The sequence below is a fragment of the Typopeltis vanoorti genome, chromosome 12 (assembly GCF_054136105.1).
Source record: "Typopeltis vanoorti isolate ZY-2024b chromosome 12, IOZ_Tvanoo_1.0, whole genome shotgun sequence".
NCBI lineage: Eukaryota > Metazoa > Arthropoda > Arachnida > Uropygi > Thelyphonidae > Typopeltis > Typopeltis vanoorti.
Window position 1 is genome coordinate 75,332,669 of NC_143560.1, and position 24,065 is coordinate 75,356,733.

The 24,065-nt window shown below is 34.6% G+C and overlaps 1 protein-coding gene across 2 annotated transcripts in view; it reads left to right on the forward strand.

Annotated features, from left to right (window-relative positions):
• qin (tudor domain-containing protein qin) overlaps positions 1 to 24,065 on the forward strand; it is a 544,378-nt gene that overhangs the window by 170,271 nt on the left and 350,042 nt on the right. For both annotated transcript variants that reach the window (XM_090401282.1, XM_090401283.1), the window contains 3 exons: positions 2,206 to 2,344; positions 7,156 to 7,227; positions 21,904 to 21,980. In XM_090401282.1, coding sequence (XP_090257408.1) covers positions 2,206 to 2,344; positions 7,156 to 7,227; positions 21,904 to 21,980 — 288 coding nt within the window. The remainder of the gene's footprint in view (positions 1 to 2,205; positions 2,345 to 7,155; positions 7,228 to 21,903; positions 21,981 to 24,065) is intronic.

The following is a 24,065-nucleotide window of genomic DNA, read 5'->3' on the forward strand; positions in this document are numbered from 1 at the left end:
AAGGTGGTTTCCCATTGCTTTCCTTGGCTTAGTATATTTATCACTGTAGCCATGTGTGTTCACAGGACTGGTTTGCCTGTTTTGAGGGATGAAAAACCCTAGTTACTGGGAGGAAAAAACCCTCCACCTCCGTATGAGGCCAGTTAGTCGAAAGAGACCAGATAAAGGTTCCTCACATCATAGACAGGAATCGAACCCAGGTCTTTCTGACCAAAGGACTTCGTCTATACCGACTGAATTACAGAGGCTCCAATATTTATATTAATGAAATATTAATACAATGGAACACCTTAAACAATCCAGGTATAGAAATTTCCTGGAATAACAAAATAATAAATACGTTATTATTTGCAGATGACCAGGTAATAATATCAGATAAAGAAGACAGTTTACAAAGAGCAATATATAATTTAAACATTATAGTAGAACAGTTTGGAATGAAAATATCCATTGATAAAACTACTAAAACAATGCCATTTTGTAGACAAACTCCACTTAGAAGTAAAATGATTATTAATAATAAAATAATAGAACAGATGAATACTTTCTGTTATCTTGGCTGTGAAATATCATATGAATGAGGAAAAGACATAAAATTACAGAATATTTACTGATGATAGGACGCCTGATAAATAGAACATTCAATCCAAATATTGTACAAAAAGAAACGCGCTTAAAAATATACAATCGTTTGGCAGTGCCCACATCATTATATGGCAGTGAAATTTGGACAATAAACAAACAAGATAAACAAAGATTAAAAACAAGTGAAATGAGATTCATGAGAACTGTAAAATACACATTATTAGACAAAATAAGGAATGAAGATATTTGAAAAGTATTTTTAGTTCTTTTAAAATATCTTCATTCCTTATGAAGATATTTTAAAATATCTTCATAAGGAATGAAGATGTTATACAATTATAACATCTCCTGATGTTATTCAATTATAAACAAAATTGGATAGAACATGTAAACCGAATGGCCAACAAATAATAAAATATAAACTGATTGGAAAAAGAAGGCCGGGTAAACCTCAAAAGAGGATATTAGATGGATAATGAGACTGGAACAGACCAGTTATGGTCTATATCCATAATTAGTATTATGATGATATAAAATGCAGACTGACTTCAACAGACTAATTCTATGGGCAGATGTTAATAAGCATCAGTGTACACTTGTGGTTTTTAACCTTTTCTGCCTGGAGTCCCCCTGCTCAATTTTACACTAGGTTAATGACTCAATAAGATAATTATGATATATTATTAGTCAACTAAATTACATTCAACATATTTGAACTAATAGTTAATTAAAAATTAATGAGTTTGATACAAATTAATTTTTACTCAAAAAAGATGCAAACGTACTGTATTTAATAAGCAAGTCATTAATGGCTACCCTGAGCCTAATGATATCCTGCTAATTTTTCAGTATCAGGTTCAATGTTTGACAAACGAAGGCTCAAGTCTCCTCTTTAACTTATTTGCAATCTATTTTGCTGCTTAGCTAACAATTGCAACACGATGCTGTATCCTTTCTGTATCTGCTCTCCAGCCAAAAGGCTGCAGGTTCGAATCCTGTTGTGGGCATGGATGTTTGTGATTGTCTGTGAAAATACTAATGGTGGTGGTTGGTGGTAGATGGCATTGGTGTAGTTGCGGTTTGTCGTAGTTGGTAGATTGAGTGGTGGAGACAGTTGCAGAGTAGGTGCCCTCCCTCGATGAGCTTTGAACTCCCTGGAGGTGTCACATAATAATAATAATTAGCCTCATAACTTTAGTTCAGCAGTAATTCCAAACAAACAACAATGAAAGATGTTAACTCCTGATGTTATCAAGTTTCTTCTCACCCACTCTCCTATAAGTTATAATAATAGGAAATCTGAGCTTTTATTGTGATGTTTTCTTTGACTGAATTATAACTACAGTAATCTGCAGTTGGTCTGATCTTCAAAATGGTCACCCTGTCAACCAACTTCTGGTATATCACCACATAATTGTACTTCAGTTATCCAACCCTTTAATTATGAGAATGCAAATTGCCTTCCTGATGTGAACAACAGTACATTACTATAGTATGATTTATCTTATTACATGAATTATTTCTTTATTTATTTTTATTGTTATTATTATTATTTTTTTTGCCTCGTTATATTTTTAAAATCACTGAATAGCAAAGTAACAGTCTTATTTCTGTTTGCAGATGCTCGACATGTTCTGGCCAATCATTATTGTTCACTTAATGCATTACAGATTCTTCAGAAATTAGAATCTATTAATAACCTCCCTTGTTTCTTAGTTCCATTGTCCCCATCTGTAGATGCAAAACATGATGATATCAGGTATGCTTTTGTCATTGTAATGCTATTTGAAGTAAAACTTAGTCTAATGGATAGATTGCTCTGATGAAATTATCTTTAAAATTATTATTACTATTATTTTTTGTATTTTTTTGTTTTTATGTATTAGCCAAGTGCATACAAAAAAGTTCTGCCCAGGGCAGATCGTCCCGGGCAGAACTTTTTTTGGCATTTAAGAAATCTTGCCTTGCTGTCTATATAACAGCAACTGAGTGATGAAATAGACTTCAACGACAATGTCATTGACGATTTTGCAAACAGAAAAAGCAAGAAAAATAACATTTTAGAATGTTGGAATTAAAGTTTTACTTCAAAAATAAACAGTGTTTTTAATTTATTTCCCTATATGTCATTTTGATTTTTGCAATTTTTTTAAAAATCTATGTAGGAATTACCAACATTTCAGAAAAACTGTGCCATTTATAACATAATAAATCTAAAAGCATGTTTTGAATACATATGAAAACATAATTAATTTATTTGGAAGGAAACGATTAAAATTGTATCATCATTGAACAAAGTTTTAATTTTTATTAAACAAATAAATAATATGATCTAATTATGTTACTTCTTACTTTTAATGAGATGGTTGAGCTTTTCGACCCTTCAGAGTTGCTGGATATCTGGCTCAATATTGGTCAAATTCAGTCAAAGATCGGCACACACACGAAGACGATTTCTGTATGTTGTTTTTATTTGAAGGAGTGATGAAAATCCTTTCTCACAAAGATAGGTTGTAGAGAACTCCATGACAATTTTTAGTGGTTCTTGAGATAATTCTGGAAATTCACTTCTCTCTGAAGGAGAGATCCAAAATCGAGCCAAACCAAGATCACGGAATTGCATTTTAAGTCCACTGTCACTTGAAAGCTCAATTAACTGTTCTTTTTTTCAATAACGAAAGGTCGTTCTCATGACTGCAAGCCTGAAATGGATCCCGAACCCAGAGAAATTTCTTTTATAAAAGTTATTCGGTAAATATGTTTCAAAATTCCGTTTCAGATTTTTGAGGTGGTCACAAACCATTTCCAGAAACTCAGAATCAACAAAAATATCATTTTCCACTAAAAAGGATTCCAATGTTGGAAAAGGTGCAAATTGTCTGTCTTTTACATAATTAATTCATAAAACCATTTTTTTCTCGAATGTCTTTATTTTGTCGTAGGCATCAAGAAACAGTTAAAGAATTTCCCTGAAGGGAGAGATTTAGTTCATTTAATTTTCAGAAAATGTCTGAAAGATAGGATAGTGTTGATAACCATGCTCCGTCAACAAGGAATGATGCAAAATCAGAATTGCGTTCATTTACAAATAATAAAACTTCATGCCTTAATTGAAATAACCTTGTTAGTACTTTTCCCCTGGAAAGCCAGCGAATTTCAGAATGAAGCAAAAGTTGTATATATTCACTGCCCATTTCATCGCAGAGTAGAAAATAACCTGTTTTTTAACCGGTCGGGCTTTAATAAAAGTAACTAGCTTTACAGCGTTGTATAGCACAGTTTTAAATTCTGATGGCATTCCTTTGGAGGCTAACGCTTCCCTGTGTATGAAACAATGTACCCAATCCACATCTGGAGCTACTTCCTTGACCATAGAAACAACCCCACTATGCCTTTCTGTAAGGGTGCGAGCTCCATCCGAACAGAAGTCTATACATTTTTCCCAGTGGATCCCTTTGTGTATTATGTAATTATTGAGTGAGTGAAATATTTCTTCTCCACTAAAAAAAAAAAAAAAAAAAAAAAACACGTATTAACCACAGTAATGACTATTTAATTCGTAAATATTTCATTCCAAGATACTTGGGATAAAATATTTACGCATTAAATATTCATTACTGTGGTTGATACGTTTTTTTTTTTTTTAAGTGATGAATTCCACCGGTTTCATTATATAAAAATTTCTTTTCCAGTTGTTCGGGTTGGCAAAGTTCTACAAAACAGAATATCATCATAAATATTGTTATCATGTGCATATCTTATGTGGCATTAGTAGTCTCGTCTATTTGTAACGCATAATAAGGGCTCTTCTTAACGCTTTCGATTAACTGAGATTCTACGTCACCTGCCTTATCATTAATTCTGCGCCTGACACTGTCATTTGAAAGAGGAATCAAACCAACATCTTTTAGTAACTTGTTGCCAAGCATCGTTTTTACCACATTTTTTATAGCTGGAAGTAGCAAATTTTCCCCGATAGAATGAGGTTTTCCTGTTTTCGCTATGTGCAAACTTGAGAGAGAGAGAGAGGATGCTTCCAGTGCCTTGCTGTTAATGGAACTCATGGCCGAAACTATATCTTTCCCGTGATTTAATGTCCCTAAGCATCGCAGAAAAAATGCAGTTGGCTTATTTTTCACATCACAATGTTTAGTTTCTAAATGTCGTTGGAGTTTTGCAGGTTTCAAGTCACTCGTTCGACAACACTTCATAACACAAAACACATTGAGGTTTCTGTTCACTTTCATCTCCACACTTGAATTCCAGATATGAACTGTTATATTTCCTACTGTATTTTTCTTTGAACTGTTTGTTTGTTTCTTCTTCTTTAATAGTATCAGATTTACTCGCCATTACAACACTTGTATCACAATTAGGGTTAACATTACCTGTTTCATTTGCCCTTCTTTTCAAAGTCCTAGTTCTAAGCCACTTTTCCATTATTAAAAAACGTTTCCAAAAATATATATAAATATATAATACTGGGGTTAACTCAGGACACACTTTGTCCACTTGAGAAGTGCTAAGTATCACTTAGCACTTCTCAGGATATATTGAGCCTTGGTTGAAGGAGGGAAACCTTCAATAATAAAAATCAATAAACAACAAACCATTGGTTGAAATGTGGATAACATGTTCATTTCAAATCTGACCAAACAGCAAGGGAAGGCGGAAGCAATAAAACTATATTATTGTTCACTTCGCTCCTCTTTTATTATTGTCATTTTGCAGCTACAAATTTAGCGGCAGAATGACGAATAATAAAAAGGGTGAAGTGAACAAAAATATAGAGTAATTGCTTCCGCCTTTGAACATTTTGACGATATTTTTTTTTTTTTTTAAAGTCTCCATTTGATTTCAATAATTTTTACCTACTTATTCAATTTTAATTTGTTTAGATAATTAAAAATTATATATTTATTTAATTAATTTAAGTTTGCCACCTGTCCCATCATAGAGACCACCTGCGTTCTGCAGGCCACAGGTCGAGAAACACTGCTCTAGAGTGATTGGATTGTCTCCAGTTGTAGCTTGAATTGCCTGGGCGAAAGTTCTTCTAATATAATAAGCCTTGAATGCAGAAATGACTCCCTGGCCCATAGGCTGTATCAAAGATGTCGTATTCGGTGGTAAAAATACAACCTGCACATTACTATTTAAATCATTAAGTGAGGTGGGATGTCCAGGGGCATTATCCAATACTAAAAGAACTTTGAAAGCTAAATTATTTTCATTGCAGTATTTTTCAGCTGCGGGCCAAAAATGCGAAGTGAACCATTCTTCAAACAACTGTTTGGTAAGCCATGCCTTTTTATTTGATTCCCATATTACTGGAAGGAATTGTTTGTTACAGCCTTTAAAACCCCTTGGGTTCATTGTTCGATAAATTAGCATTGGCTTTAATTTGAAATCACCTTCGGCATTACCTCCAAGTAAAAGTTAAGCTATCTTTGGATGCTTTTTAACCAGGTGTGGTTCGTTCTTTTCTTGCTAAAAATGTTTTTGTTGGCATTTTCTTCCAAAACAGGTCAGTTTCGTCTACGTTGAATATTTGGTGATCGTCGTACCCATTTTCTTCGATTATTTTCTTTAATTCAGCTGGATATCTGGCTGCAACATCTTTATCAGCGCTTGCTGCTTAGTCTGTTAATTTTACATTTTTCATTCCGGATCGAGATTTGAAATTTTCTAACCAGCCTTTGCTTGCAGAAAATGTTGTGGTCACATCTTGATATTTGTTTTCTTTAAGTGTAGAAAATAGGCTTAAAGCCTTGAGCCTAAGATTATTGCTGTCAATGAGAATACGCTTCTCATTACAATCTTCTAGCCAAAGAAATAGTAAATCTTCCAGTTTGATCATTAATGGGCTTCTATTCCTAGTACACTGCATACTCAAAGATGCAGATGTCACTTTGACTTGTTTGCGGTACTCAGTCACTTTATTTAAAATGGTTCGTATAGTTGATTCACCAAAGCCTAGAGCTCTTCCGATGTTTGCTTTGCATTCTCCATTATCAAACCTTTTAATAGTGTCAATTTTAGTATCCAAAGTAATAAGTTTTCATTTATTACTCTTTTCCGAGGCCATGGTTACGAAGGGTAATGCTTTACATAATTTGAAAATTACATGATATGTGGATAGGCCGTAAACGTACACTGTAATACATACACATATACGTCTGTACACACCATGCTCTGCTGATAAATTGAAGCACTGATTCTGAGGCTGAGAGTGAATTACTAACGTTGGAGCTCAACTCGTACCATGTGATCTGATCGGTTTCATTGACCAAGTCTAATGCTTTGCTTATTTTCAAACTTTTTGGGCCGCACTAATCAAATTTGATACCATATATCAAGTTTATGGTCGCAATAATTTTTTTGTGCACTAATCAAAGTTGCATATATCAAGGGATACCTGCATTATTTTTAATAAAGTATGCTTATTTTCATTTCATGCCTATCTAACATGATTTTTTAACTCCAAGAAATAATTTTTGGAATATTCATAGATACATTATATTTAAAATAAACTGTTTATATTAAAGTTTATTTCCTCTTCATTTCCAGATTGTTATTTGATCCTGAAGTTACTGACATTCTTAAAACCTATGGAAAAATTGAATCTAATATAAGGACAAGGTAGGATAACCAATTTTTGTTTAAAAAAAAAAAAAAAAGTATAAATTAAATTAAGGGGATATTAGATCCCGCAGTATTTTAAAACCGAATAAGAAACTCAAGGATTGGAATCAGAGAGTTTCATGCCGATTCTTATTTGGTTTTAAAACAATGTGGGATCTAATATCCCTTAATTTAATTAATGTTTATATCACCGTAATGAAGCCTGTTGGCTCTTTATATTTAAGTAAAAAAAGTATATTTTCTTTTTCATTCACATCAGTAGATTGCCCTACTTAAATTCAGGCTTGAAACTAAAACATCTATGCAAGACAATTTGCATGCATACTTTAACTGGTTGCTTTAATTAAACTCATTTAATTAGCAGTAATAAATACTGGGACATTGATGATACTGTAACTTTTACAGCTAACGCCTATGTTGTTCCCATATAGGGAGTAGGCGGGGGCCATTTACCCTATCTACTGTAACTAAATAATATAATTCTTGTTGCTCTTTTTATTGAATGCACTTCCAGGGACTCATTGAGGAAGGATCCATTAAACACTCATACTTAAATACTTATATTTTCCTTGAATAAAATACATATGCCAAAGACAGTCACAACATGTAACAGGAACCCGTTCCACACACTCACCCCACATGCCACCAGAAGAATGCAATACCCCTACCCAGCTTTCACAGATGATTCTGAATTCCACCTCCTACATCCATAAACCTGCATATTAATATTCGGTATATTTGGACTACTTTACCATATCTGGCAGACTAGCTTCCACATCTACTACACAAGGTGCAATTTCTAGAGATCGTGGTTCTCTGTATAACCAATCTGTTCGAATCCACCTGTGAGGATTCTCTATTAGCAAATAACTAAATATCATAGACTCTCAACTACATCATTAGTGTACATGTTAAACATGTGCCAAGTACAGAATCCTATGGTGCACCACTGGCTGCCCTTCTTTTCATACTCAGCACCAACATAATCACTGTCTGCCTGTTTGCCAGCCACTCTAATTCATTCCACAAGTTTATTTTATAAACCTATCCATTTGAGTGTATAACACATTGAAATCCTGTCAGATGCCTTGGCAAAATCCAGAAGTGTTGTGGCATATTATCTGTTCCCCACATCCAACTCTGCCTTCACTATTATAGATCATGAAAAGATTGCTAAAGAAAGATTGACCTTTAACAAAACCATGCTGTCCTCTATAGAGAAATTCTATTGTTGTGTACCCTCCTTTGAATGTAATGCCTTACTAGCCTTTTGAGTACCTTGATGACCACACCAGAGATACTTGTCTCTAATACACTATATCAGTCTTAGCTCTGCCCTTGTATAGAGCAGAGAATGATACAGTGCATTAATCTTAGTTCTGCCTTGTATAATGAAATTATCTTGCTCTCCTCTCATTAAGAATCTTGCATGTGTGAGACTCAGATTGAACAACCAGGTCAGGGGCATTTCTAATTCTTTTGCACATTACTTCATCACCAATGCCAATATCCCATCCAGTCTAATTGCTGTATTTGAGTCATGCTCTTGTAACAGCTTTAATATTTCTAACTTTTTTACCTCTGTTTTTTCATCCCGTTCTCACCTGGCATTCAGAAATCTGATGGGTCTGACTGGAATTAGATACCTTACTAAAATGATCACTTAACAACTCTGCTATTTCTCATATAAATATCACTTTCCACCATTTTGATTCACCAAGGTTATTCTATATTTTACTTACTACATAGCAGTAAAATATTTTGACTTTCCTTTGGCCTGTTTGGTAACTTCTTTTCATATCTTATTTTACCTTCTTCATCATGGGCATTACTCTTGTAATCTGTTACAGTGCTCCAAGATCTCGTTATCACTCTTCTCTTGATATCAGATTTGCAGTAATTTCTTTATGAAGCTCTTGCTTTAAAATGGTATTCATCCATTTAACTCCCATGTGATTTATTCTTCTTACTCTTGGGATGCAGTCAAATTCAGCTTCCTGTAGGCACCCTTTGACTAATTCCCATACACTGTTAATTCCTCTGCCATGCAGTTTCTCATTCCAAGACACTGTTTCAAGCTGCCTTCTTAGTTGATTATAATCACTTGCTATGTAGTTCTATATATGCTCCTACTTAGGCAAATCTTTTCCATACATTATTACTTTAAGTCAAACTGCATGATCACTCTCACCTGTTGAAGGCAGTGAACTCATTTCTAGACAGATTTTCAAATGCTATTAATGAGTTCAATGTTCTTGCACAGTGAGTTCCTTCCACCAAGTGCTGTTTAAGGTAGTTATCCCTGAATGAGTCTCTAAATTCATTTTATCTCATCTTGCATGTTTTATCTTCCCTCCAGTCTATATTTCCATAGTTGGAATTACTATAATAATAGTTTTCCTTATGTCCATAAGATTTATCTGTCTATGCAATTCATGTTTCTCTTCAGATTGATCCTGATCTTCAGCAGCACCCAGTTAGTGTATTTTGCTTTGTTAATCTCTGCCTCACACCAAATAAACTGAAATCTATTTCATGTATCCAATGTTACCACCACCATTGGAGATTTCTATTCTAGTTGCGTTTAATTTCTCTGCATTCATTACTGTACTCTCCTGCTCTTCTTATCTTGTATGTCCTTCCTGAGTAAAATGAACCCACCACATTAATAAATAAAATATAACAATGGATGTCTTGCGATGTGCTATATATATATTTTTTTTATTTTTAAGATATAATAATATCTTGTTTTAAATTATACACTTAAGATCTTAATGTATTTTAGGTTGTGTCATTGTACATCGTACGTGTAGCTCATGTATTTTCATTGTTGAGTCTTCCAAATGTCTATTCTTTCTGTTCAATTTAAAATTCCTACTGAGGATTCTCTTGATACTAGAGCAGATTTATGATAAGTAAAAATTATATATAAGTTATTTCATTGCTATTATTTGTTATGTCAGCTTATGTTCCTTTCTGTTATATCAACCCACTATATTCTATTCCTCTAACAGTATGCTCCTCTGTCAGCCTAGTTGAATGTCTATAATTTTTGGTTTCTCTGCATCTGACAGTGCTAAGAACTCTTTACCTTGATTCCTGATCTTTAGGCATTAGTGTGTACATGATAGCTAATTAACAAGCTGATATTTTGAATCTTGAGCCAAGTCCCTTCTCTATTTCCCTAACAGGCTATCTTTCTCATTCTGTCATTACACTCAGTTTCTGCCACTTAATGTGTGCAGTCCACACTTTCATCCACTGTATCTAGTTTTCCTGACAACTAATACTTTTTCACTAAGCAATTTCTGTAAGATTCCAACATTGAAACCAAATATGTGAAATCTGTCTTGCACACACAAATTCCAAGACAAAGACCAAGTGAAGAAAAGGACTAGGAAATCCTGTTCTGCTGTGGTGAAGTTGGAAGTTCTGAATCAGTTTGATAAAGGTGAATGTGGCATTGACATTCAAAAGGCCAAGTGTGATTCTACAGTAAGAACTATTCATAATAATGGTGATACAGTTTGCAAGAGAGCACGCAATCATCCAACAATCTCATCATGATCAAAGTAACGAAATCTTGACTTCGTGCAGTTGAGGAAAGGGAAAGCATGCTGGCTATATCAACTGAGCATCAGAACATGCCTTTGTCTGGACAGTCATATGAGGGGAGGCAAAAAATTTGTATGAAGATCTGATGAAAGATAAAAAGTAACCAACACCTTTTGCTGCAGGTTGTTGGAGATTCAATCACTATAAAGTTGCTGTGCTTTCTAAAATCTCAACATGACTGGTGACTCTGAAACTGCAGAGATAGCAGAAGGAGGTTACCCACTGACAGTCAGAAGGCTGAAAACTGCAATTCTGGTTTCCATTGAGAGATTCTTGGAAAAGCAGCTTTCAACCTCCTATAAACCATCAATTTCAGCATGCTAGTTAAAGTTGTGATAATCACAACTTTAACACAGGTCTGGTTATGATATATTAATCTTTAAAATAAAGAACTACATTACTTGTTATTTGTTTTATAAGTGCTGAATATTTTATTTGCTACTTCTGTGCCTTAATATGTATGAAAAATAGGTGCATTTTTGATCATCTTAATCTTAAAAGATCGGAATTGCAGTTGTTTTGGAACACAACCACTGTTATCCCATGTTACAAGTTTTTGATATACGCGTCGATTCTCGAGAACCCAACCCTTGCATATAAAGAGTTACCTGTGTGTCTATGTATGTATAAATGTATATACAAGGCGTGTTCAAAAAAAGACCAAACTTTTTAAATAGCATGCCAAATGACTCAGAGAGTGTGCTGCGGCTGCTGCTGAGTGCACCTACGAGGGCTGTTCGATAAGTCCATGCAGTGTCTATGAGATGGCGCCACCAGTGCGTATCGAGGTTATTTTTAGTTGCTGGCAACTGTTGGAGGATCACACACTTTTTAGTCAGATAGATCTATTACTCTGTTGTTTGGCGTTCATTTGAATCGATCAAGTACCATGATTTGTGAAAAATGGATGAGAAAGAATTTCATGTAGTGATTAAACATTACTTTTTGAAAGTCAAAACAGCTCAGAAAACCAAAGCTAAGCTTGATAACATGGTTTATAAGTGGTTTAGTAACTTTCGAAGTGGCCATACGAGCACAAGTGATGCTGGACGTTCTGGATGCCCTGTTGAGGTCACTACTCCAGAAATTATTGAAATAATCCATGATATGGCGATGAATGATAGAAGAGTGAAGGTGCATGAAATTGATAAGGCTGTGGGCATCTCAAATGACCACATACATGATGTTTTACATGAAAATTTACATATGAGAAAACTATCTGCAAGATGGCTCCTCGTTTGCTCACGCTGGATCAAAAGCATCAATGTGTGAACTATTGCAAGGACAGCTTGAAGCTACTTCAATGGATTTCAGAGGAATTTTTGTGTTGTTTCATAACAGTGGACGAAACATGGATTCATTGCTACTAGCCTGAGACCAAGGAACAGTCAAAACAATAGGTTGCAAGCAGGGAATCTGCACCAAAGAAAGCGAAAATTGCTCCTTTAGCAGGAAAGGTTATGGCCACCATCTTCTGGGTTGCTTGTGGCATAATCTTCATAGACTTCTTGGAAAAGGGAAAAACAATTACCGGAGTGTATTATGTATCTTTGTTGGATCGTTTAAATAATGAAATAAAGGAAAAACGACCACACTTGGCGAAAAAGATTCTTTTTCACCACGACATCACACCTGCTCACGCTTCTGCAATTGTCACTGCAAAATTGTTTGATTTACGCTACGAAGTCTTTTTGCAAACCCCCCCCCCCCCCCCCCACACACACACCACCACCACCACCACTCTCCAAATTTGGCTCCCTCGGACTACTCTCTGTTTCCAAACACGAAAAAATGGCTGGCAGGAAAGAGATTTTCATCAAACGATGAGGTGATTGCTGAAACAACTGCCTATTTTGAAGAGTTGGACAAATCATGCTATATGGATGGGATCAAAAAAACTCGAGCATCGTTGGACAAAGTGTATAGTCCTCAAAGGAGACTATGTTGAAAAATAAATAATGTTTGTTCCAAAAAAAAATTGTTTTCTTCATTTTTGCACGGAATTATCAAACCCTCCTAGCAGCAGGTTTTGACAATCAACTGCCATTTGCCCCGTTTTGCTATGAGCATTAGTCATCGAGTTACATCCACTAAAGTGAGCACATGCACAAGCTGTTTTTCAGATTAGTGACAATGAAAAAGCTTGAACGTGTGTGTGTGTGTGTGTGTGTGTGTGTGTGTGTGTGAAATTTTGCTGCAAATTTGGTAAAAATTTTATAGAGACATTTCAGTTGCTTAACCAAGCATATGGGGAGGACTATATGAGCCGAATGCAGTGCTATGAGTGGTTTAGGCATTTTAAAAGGGCAGAACATCGGTCAATGAAGATCCCAGGCCTGGATGACCTTCCACATCAACAGACGACAACCATGTAGATCGAGTTTGTGCTGCGATTCATGGAAATCGTCATTTAACTGTCCAAGAAGTTGCTGATGAAGTGGGCATCAACATAGGATTTTGCCATCAAATTTTAACTGAAAAACTTAGATGCTTCGCGTCTGTGCAAAATTCGTGCCACGTTTGTTGACTAACAATCAGAAAGAGAACCATGTTGAAATCAGTCAGGAACTGCTTGCCAATGCAAATGGCAATGAAAGCAGCAGCAGATTGTTCCCTAAACAACTTAAAACTACTTGAAAGGATGTTCCAAACCATTTTCTTACTCTTTGCTTCTTCTCTCCATGTGAATTTGTACACATTTTTATGTTGAAACATTGTGTTAGTAATAACCAGTCCATGTCCTGAGCAGAAATCCAATAGGTATTTACCATTATTATTAGCTTTGCTATTTTCTCGAAATTTTGCCAAACTATTTTTGTATGTCTGACAATCATTTCCTACTCTGGTATTTAGATTCCTTGCAAGGACCAACTTTTCCTTTTTCATTGTGTCAGTTGCTTTCTCTAAAAGCCTCAAAAAATTCCTGCACTTCTACCTTAGTAGAACCTTCTGTGGGATCTTCTGTGAGATTATTTGATATCTAGTTTGAGCAAAAATTTTCTTATATCTTTCTGGCAAAAGATCAACATTGATATATATCATGTGTGTATGTGTATATTTATATATATATAGTAAGATATATATAAATCTTTGTCTGACACAAATTTATAAGATTTATTAAGCTGTGTTCCCAGTGGTGTAGGAACACTCTGGAATTGGGACAGTTGCCAAGGGCATCCATGGCAAGATATTTTACCAAATATCAAGACTGTCACACTATAAAAGACCTTAGTTATGAAGTTAACAAGAGTATTACAAGCCTAGCTATGCTGCTGTGCATTCCACACTCTGATCATCTAATCTCTCAGCTATAGGAATGATGATTCACTTTGCGTAGTGATCTCAGCTATACTGTGTACTATTATTAATTGTGGAAGAGGAGGTAAAGTAATGGTTAACACTTTTCATTCAGTAAACAGGTCAGAGAAAAACCATTCATTATATAAAAAGCAAGGAAACAATCCAAATTTTGATTAAGTTGTAATTAATAATAACATATCTAAATGTAATCATGATGACAACGCATACTTGAATTTTGCAACAATAAAAAAAAAAGTTCATATATTTCAATAAATATTATAAAGAAATAAGCTCATTCAGCAAAATGAAAAGAACCCTGAATAAAAGCCTTGTTCATTGCACAGATTGGAAGAATAAAAGGTGGAAAATATTGCCAGTAATAAATAAATGTATTGCTGAGATTGATCTTATATTTTGAAATAGATGTAATTTATTTTAATTTCATATGTGAAATTTTATATCTCTTGTGAACAAACAAAATAAAATGTGAAGTAGAACATTTTATCCTTGAAATATAATGTGATTTATGTATTTGATGCACTTCAGAAATTAATAGTTAGACTTATTGTGGGCTCATTGGATATGCTTCATGGAACATTGTATGTTCTAAGAAACTGGATGTAGACTAGATATGGCATGTTTCATAGGAAACATCTCATATGTCAAGGCACTGGTTACAGAATAGTATACTCTAACTGGTTTCACCTGGTAGATTAATGGTCAGATGTACGATAGGCTTAGTGGACTTTTCATAGGAGCCATTGCATGTTTCAGGACACTGAATAATGTATTGTATCCATGTTTAAATTTCCATAGCAGTTGCTATTATACATATCGAAGTTGCTGAAACAGAAGACTGTGTGGATGCTGGAATGTGACCAAATAATTTACTATCTAAGCCCATACATATAGCTATACCTACATGCTATTTCACACCATGATCCTGCACAAAAACTTGGTTTGCTGAAGACCTTACCCTCTGGGGCAGAGCGATTTCTTCCCCATGGACCAGCACTGCACCTGGAATAACAGGCTCTACTCACATTATTCTAACAAAATGGATACAACAGAAAAACCCTCACCAAACTCCTTGAAAAGAACACAAATCTCCACCTCAAACCAGACTATACATACACTATATCTTTATCCTAGATACAGGATTTACATCAAAAGTACAGCAGATAAACTGGGCTCCCTTTTGAAATGACACAGAATCAGAATGGTTTACAAACCTCTAAACAAATTTTCTACCTGCCTAAGAGACAAATTAACAATTGTCTAGACCTTCTCTCCTTCCGAGGCGTCTACAACATCCTCTGCCAGTGTGGAATGCTATTTCAGACAAATAGGACATGCTACATTGGTTAGAAAAAAAGAGCATAAAAAATGCATCTGAAATGGAGAACCAAAAAACTCAACATGCCAGAGAGAAAGACCATTTCATAAGATGGAAGAAAGCCAGGCTACTTTACAAATTCAGATTTAAATTGGAGAGACCCTGGAAGCCGCACAAGTTCTACTGAACCCAGTTAGCTTCAACAGAACAGATGGTATGCTTTTAAATAGATTTTAGCACACTGCCCTATCTACCAATCAGCATTAATGACAAGAATCACCACAAAAAGCACCACTGTCGCCCTCTATGACTGTCCTGGTTTTTCAGGTCATTTTACTGTGTGTTCACTGAGTGTAGTGAAGACACAAAGCCTCTGATTTAAATTGATTCTGATAATGCTAGCAAAACTTTGGCTGTAAATAATTAATTTTAGATGGTAAATTATTTGTTTACATTCCAGTGTCTTTGTAGTCTTCTGTTCCAGAAACTTTGACGTGAATAGTACTGTAGTTTATTTTCAAAGAAAATTCATATATTTCAGGGCACTAGAAATATATGAATGTTTTCTTTAGAAAGTTAGAGTAGTATACCAGTGTACATAGGGCATTGATTTTTCTCTGCAACCCATGTATTAAGGCTTAAGTGCTATGAGGACATCATGTTGGAGGCTTAATGGAAATATACAGCACTCGAAATGGATTAAAACTGATTTTAATGTTTCCAGTATTTCATCTCAGTCATTGAGACATCTTCAGGGATTACAAAAAACTAATATAACACACTCAAATACAAAACGATACTAAGTGAAATGTGGGTAACACTAAAGTCCTATCTAGGTGTTGCACCCTCTATGGACATTTGTAGGTGGCCTAGGATGTAAGGTGGTATCTCTGATAATTAATGTTTCTCAAATTTTGGGAAGTTTTGTGCAACCATATTTATTTAAATTTGGCTGATTTCTGAGTGCCACTGTAGATTCTAAAATTGTCTTTCTTTTTTGAATTTACTATGATGGCGCATTGTGTTTTTATCCAGATCTTGTGAGTTGTATCCAAAACATGGTCTGCCAGGCCAGATTGACTATAGTAGTGATTACAGATGTATGATTTGTGTTCTTCTAAGTGGATGGTGGCTGATCTACCTCTCTGTCCAAAGTAAGCCAGCTTTCAGGAACAAGGTAATTTATAAACTCCAGGCACTGAGAGAGGAGGGAGCTGATGTTTGATAGAACGGATAAGGATAGCAAGTTTATGCTGAGACTTTGTTGTGCCAATGCTGCTGGGAACCCACAGTCGAAAACCCCTTGTGATTTCAAAAAGATGCCATCCGTGAAACACTTGTGGGAATATCTCTCCCCGTTATCTCTAGGGGTCAGAAAAAAACGCATGGTGATGGAAAGAAATCGCTGAAATGGTTTACCAATCATCTTGTACCCGAAGTAATCACTCAGACATAACAAGACTTAGACTTGTCATGTCTAAGATTGTTAAACACCAGCTACTACTCCTGTGGTCTTATTATTAGGTAATAGTCTGGCACATCCAAGAATAACTCTTGCCAGCAGAAATATTTCTGCTTTCCACCTGTAGTGTTCATTCAACTAGTGGATCAAGGAATAATCAGAATCTTGAAACATTTGTGCAGAAAGAATTATTTAAGAGATGTTGTCTCTTTTGATGGTACATTCGATGAATTTCATTCCAAATGTTGTTATTATTATTATTACTTGACACCTCCAAGAGGGGGGCCAAAGACTCATTGAGGGAGGTCACCTACTCTACAACTCTGTCTCCACCATTCAATCCACCAACTACAACGAACCACAACCACACCAATACCATCTACCATCCACCACCACTACTAGTATTTTCACAGATAATCACAAACATCCATGCTCATGGTGGGATTTGAACTTGCAGCCTTTTGGCTGGAGAGCCGATATGTCCAACTCGGCCAACCAAGCTGGCATATATAAACAAAGTAAAGATGACAATATGGACAATAGCAAGCTCATGGAAGAGCATTCCACACCACGCCACACTGAAGCAAACATAGAAATTTGGCCTGCATTGGCAATATTTTAATTCAGAAGGCAATGATGAGGAATTTGATTTTAAAGTAAAAGATTTCCAAAAAAAATGGGCAAAAATTACTCACGTACTCAGTAAAAATTACTCTAATCTGTTGGGAGATTTTTTAAATTTATTTTTGTTTAAATAAAATTTTTTGAACTTAAAGTTCTGAAGGCAAAGAAAAAACAACAATTTTATTATTACTAAAGCAAACAAAGGAAAGGTTCATGTTCAGCATGTTGCTGTTACTTTGAGACTTTTTTACTTATAGGTCTTCATATCTCCTCGTTTTGGCAGCCAGATGAATAGGCTTAATGTTTCTATTTGGGATGAAGAAATAAAGAAAGAGTTTCAAACCTTCTCATCCAGCTGGATTATATTGTTTACCCAATGTTCATAAACCTGGTATTCCATTAAGATCACTTGTTGAATGTATAGGATGTCCCACTTATAAGTTCCGATGTTATGATCAGCTTAGATATTGTCTTTCTTTACTAAATATTCCTTTATCATACTCCATTGAATTGCTCCAACAAAAATTTCCATTGGATATTGTACTGCCCATAGCTCTTCCAATGAAAGAGCTATGAGCAGTACAATATCCAATGGAAATTTTTCAGTGAACTCTTATGCTCCACTGATCATAAGAGTTCACTGAAACAAGAATCCTTTGTGAAACTCAATTCTGTGAAGAATGTCTTTATAAAGAAATGTCTGAAACATTATCGATGATCTACATCTGCCTCCTTTATGGGAGATAGCTCATTTTAAATCTAATCTTTTCTAACTTTGTATGTGTACATCTGTGTATAATTTTCAGTTAGGAAAATATTGACCTATTTTATTTGTCTTGCATTAGGTACTAAGGTAGCTCTTTTTTAGAATTTCTGTTATTGTTTGATTACTGTTCTGTAATTCTGTATTGAAGATGCCTATAAAACTCAGGCAAAATTTCTACAAATAAGTTTTAATGTGAGTTTTTCCACCATTTTTATACTTGTTATTATTATGCCAACTCACTGCAAACAAAAAGAGCTAAATCCTGCTTGCAGGCTGTATACCAGACGATTTATCAGGTGAATGTTGAACAACATTCTCTTGCACACAGGATGAGTGAAAAAATCAGAAATGACTGTGTGTTGGTAATTCTAGGCTAGTAAATCATGTCTTTGTTCAATCCTGTTGGATATGTTCACATAAGTTTTTGTTTCACTTATGTGAACCAAAACTTATACGACAAAAACTGGTGAAATCTTTCTGATCAATAAGTACAAAATGCTATATTCAGGCAATGATAATCAAGGAAAAGGAGTAGCCATAATATTTAACACTAAATACGAGGCTAATCTTCTTGAATGGCAGGAAGTCTCAAGTAGATTGATGTGGGCAAATATGAGAATGGGGAACTGGACAATGAGACTTATTTGTGCCTATGGTCCCACAGAAGGTTCTACAAAGGTAGAGGTGGAGGAATTTTTTGAGGCTTTAGAAAAAGCAACTGACACAATGAAAAAGGAAAAGTTGGTCCTTGTTGGGGATCTAAATAGCAGAGTAGGAAATGATTGTCAGACATACAAAAATATGTTAGGAAAATTTGGAGAACAGAGCAAACCTAATAATAATGGCAAATACATGTTGGATTTCTGGTCAGGACATGGACTGGTTATTACTAACACCATGTTCCAACATAAAAATGTGCACAAATTCATGGAGAGAAGAAGCAAGAAATAAGAAAAGTCTCATTGACTATGTTATTGTTGATAGGCAGTAAATTCCGTGTTTTCCCACTTGTGCAGGACACCAAATTATACAGAGGATTTGAAAGTGGAAGTGATCACTATTTAGTCTTGAGCAGGATAAAATTGAATTCCATATTGAAAAAAATAACATGTATTTCTTTTATTTTAATATGAATAAAAGTTGAGCAGCTCTCAGATGTGAAACTGTAGACTAAAATACATAAAGATTATTGAAAGGAAAATGAAAGAGTTTGAGAACAGGAATCAAACCTTGGAAATTCAGTGGCAAACTCTGAAGAAAACATTGATTGATTCTGCCAGAGAGGCATGTGGTGAAGTTGTCTGCAAGGATAAAAAAATCAGAACTCCCTGGTGGACACAGGAAGTTAAAGAGGCAGTGAAGGAAAAGAAGAAAGCATATCAAAAGTTCCTGTCAAATAAGTCAGCTTGTGCTCTTAGAGAATACAGAGACAAATGCAAGAATGCTAAACACTGTGTAAAACTAGCTAAACAAAAGTTATGGGAGGACTTTGGCAAGAATATAGAAAATAAATATCAAGAAGGTGGCAAAATATTCTGGAGGTTGTTGAAGAAGCTTAGGAATGGAGGAAAGAGTGCTGTAAAAGGAGTTAGAGATGATAAAGTTGACATGAAAACGGCAGAAAAACATATCCTTGAAGTATGGAGTAATTACTTTGAAAAACTGCTAAATGAAACAAGCAGTGATGACAGCACAGTGGTAAAAAACACTGACCAGGCATGCAGCCAGGAATACATATCCATACTTGAAGTAGAAAAAGCCATCAAAAGCCTGAAATGTGGAAAGGCAGTAGGAGTAGATGATGTTTGAACAGAAATGCTCAAATATGTTGGTATAAAAGTTTTACTGTGGCTGCACTGCATAGTTCAGAAGGCCTGGACAGAGGGATGAATTACAGATGATTGGAGTGGAGCTCTAGTAGTAACCATAATATAAAAAGGGTAATAAAACTGAATGTGAGAATTACAGAGGTATGTCTCCACTGAGTGTTCCTGGTAAGAGTTATGAAAGTAGACTTGAGAAACAGTTGAGAAGGATTGTGGAAGAAAGGTTGAAGAACAAGCTGGATTCAACCCAAAGAGAGGCTCTCAGGATCAGATTTTCACTTTACGACAGATAGTTGAGAAATCTTGGGAATATAACAAAGATCTGTATTTAAGTTTTGTAGATCTGGAGAAGGCATATGACAGCGTGCCAAGAGAGAAGCTATTTCAAACGCTACAGTTATATGGTGTTGATGGGGCATCATATCAAGCAATACTTAGTCTTTATTTCAGTTGTAACTCAGTATTTAGAATTGAAGGAAGTACAGGAAGATGGTTTAATGTTAAATCTGGTGTCAGAGAAGGATGTACATTATTCCCTCTCTTATTCATTATCTATATGGATCACATTACGAACAAAAGTGGCGTTAAACTTGATATCAAAATTGGAGATGTTAATCTCAGTCTCTGCTTTATGATGATGTTATACTTCTAAATAAATCCACTACAAGTCTGCAAGATTCTCTGACTAAATTGAATAACTGTCATAATAGATATGGTATGAAGGTCAGCATTAAAAAGACAAAGGACAAAATAGGCAGAAACATTAAATATCAACTGCATTGTGAAACGAGAACTTATAGAACAAGTAAAACATTTTAGCTACTTAGGCACGATTTTTAGTGAAGATGGTAAGTTAAGTATGGAGATAGACAACAGAATTAACAAAGCTGGTATAGTAGGAAGTTATCTGAATAAATTTATATGGAATAAGAGAGAAATTAGCCAAAACACTAAAGTGTTTAAGACAGTGTTCAAGACAGTGTTTAAACCAATCTTAACTTATGGATCTCAGAGCTGGGTTAGAAGTAAAACACTTGACCAAAGATTAGACACTGCAGATATGAGAGTCCTGAGAAAGATTAGGTGCATGAACAGATGGCATCAATGGTAATATCATATTAAAACCGAGGATATTAGGAAAAAGATTCACAGGAAGACCAAGATATAGGTGGATTGATACAGTAAAAAGTGCCTTAGAAGACAGAAATATAAGACCTGATAATATTGGAGTCTTGACATTTAACAGACTGATTTGGAGGAAAATTGTAGATAGGAGATTTGTAATGATGAAATTTTTCATGTAGTACTATCATATTCTGTACACTACTTGAGGGTATATATCAGGAATTTGATGATGATGATGAAACTTATGTTATGCATTTTTGTATAACAGAGTAAAATTTACATATAATATATAAATTCCATTGTTAAGACATTATGGGTGAAATGCAGCAGTATTTCTTTCACTATATAGATTTTTATGCCAATACACTAATTATTATAAATATATTTCTATTTGTTGAGCCTTCTCAAATTCAACAGTGAAATTTATATTTACATAAGAAAAGTTAATATTCAAAATGCCTTTAATTTTAGAGGTTTTTCAAAAGTTTCAGTTATCTGGCAAAGTATAAATATTTTTGACCAGGTCATGATTACTCTTAATTTTGGTAGGTTATTGGCCTGCTAAATAAATGTTTCTTGATTGTATATTTAGTTTGAATTCACATTGCATTTTCTCCAGGTACACCTTAAAAGCAGAACAGGAGCTGCCACCTGATTTTCAGATTGAAATTGATGATGATGTGTATTCAACAACAGGTATGAATTTCTTTTAATTAAGAACTTATTTAATTTTTATTTTTAAAAACCCTGAAATGCTGTGTTAACCGCAAGATAATGGGATTTTTCTCCTGTAAAATTCTTAAACCAGCTTAAGATCATATCAAGCATAATATACAAAGATATGTGCATTGAAAGCATCAACAAGCTAAAAAATGGCAGGATGGATGATCATGATAATTATGACCTTTAAAATGTTTATAGATATTAATCTGGAGATCTTAAATAGACTGGTTTCTTTTTCATAGTTGCTATGGTAATGTTCTACTATATCTGGCAATACTGAAATATTCTCTACCTTTAGGTAGAGAATATTTCAGTATGCCAGTCTGCAGACCAGACACAACCTGTTAACAAATTTCAGAGTGACTTCTGAGATTATATTGATGAACCTCTTTAAAAACATTTATTTATAAAATCAAACTACTACACAAAAAAATGAGCATGCAAATATTTGCAGTATGAAAACAGATGAACATAGAAATAAAAATAAATAAGCTAACACTTTTTATTTCCTTACCGAGAGTAGACGAGGCCTTTAAACCCTATCTAGGTTTTGAAGACTGAGTGGGCAGTTCAGCCTCCATTGGCAGCCAATCAGAGATAGCTGGCCCATGTCTATGATTAATTATCGGTGACAAATTAGTGCTGTCATCTCTTGGTACCTAACCCTAACAGGATATGTTACTGTCTGAAATAATGTGAGTTCTACTCTAGATTTTCTTGAGTTTCCAGGAGGAAAAACCCGCTTGCCCATGCCAGAGATCAACTAACTCAGGAACAGATTGAGTATAGGCTTAGAAAAAGAAAATAGGATAGGAAATATCTTCAGAAATAGGATGTCAGATGAACATCTTCATTGTTATTGCACATGGGTGTGTAAAAATAATCATAATTTAAAATTCTGAATATTTTTACTTATTGTTTATGTTAGTATGTTTATTAGTTTTGGTTTCATAACACACATTATCGGCACTTGCGATGTGCCCGTTATTGAAATTATTTTGTCAAAGTGATATGTAAAGAAGTTAAAAAATTGATGTACTTACAGGATTTGATATTTGTATTACTTACAAACATTTTATTGTAGTTTAAATACTAAGTTGTGTTTTATGAACACATTCTCTTGTCGCTAATGGAGACAACGTATCAGTCATTATATTTAGTTTCTTGCTTACCAGTTTCATGGAGTGCGCATGCTCGCCGAGAAGTTTGATGTGTGATTGACAGCTGACAAGAACAGCATTCGGTATCAGAATAACGGGTGTAAACAAGACGGTGTTCAGGAGAGAAAATTAGAACACAGGCCAGCAGATATTTAGGTTCGGAGGAGTTTGAGTTTTTTTTATGTGACAGTCGGAGGAAAATTAATAGTATATTCCGAAAAAGGAATCGTGGAACTATGAAGTTTCAAAGTGGAATAAGTATTGATAAATAAAAGAAAATATTGCTATAGATCGTTTTAAAAGGAATATTCGACGAACGCTAATTGGAAGATTTATAGTAGATTCTGAAAAGGGAATTGTAGAACTGTGAATTTTTTAAAGTGGAAGAGTTAAGCCTGTCAATAAGCATTAGTGAATAAAAGAAGAAATTGTTATTTACATTCTAAAGGAATGTTCAAGAAAACTCTGATTAGGAAGTTTCATCTATCTTAAGGACGCTGGATCTAACTATTATTTCTACTGAAGAGAAGACAGAATTGAGTCGGGAAGAATTAATGTGTGTTACATGAGTGAAGAAAAAGGATCCTGTGAAAATGAAGAATAAAGTCATATATCTTCGGAAAAGGGCCTTGACAGAGAAAGAAACTGGCTATAAACATTTTGTCATTGTGCAAACAAAGTGTTTAGTCTAGTCTTAAGTTTAAGTTTATTTTTAAAAGGCCTTGGATCCAATTAATTCTGTAGTTAGTTATAGTTTTGTAAATTTATTTGAAGTGTATATATATTGTTTTCTTTTATTAAATGTGTTTATTTTGTATTTTGGTCTTGAGTCAGTGATTTTTTTGGAATCTGAAAGAAATAGTAAAAAAGAGGTCATTGCACCAATCGGAACTCTTGT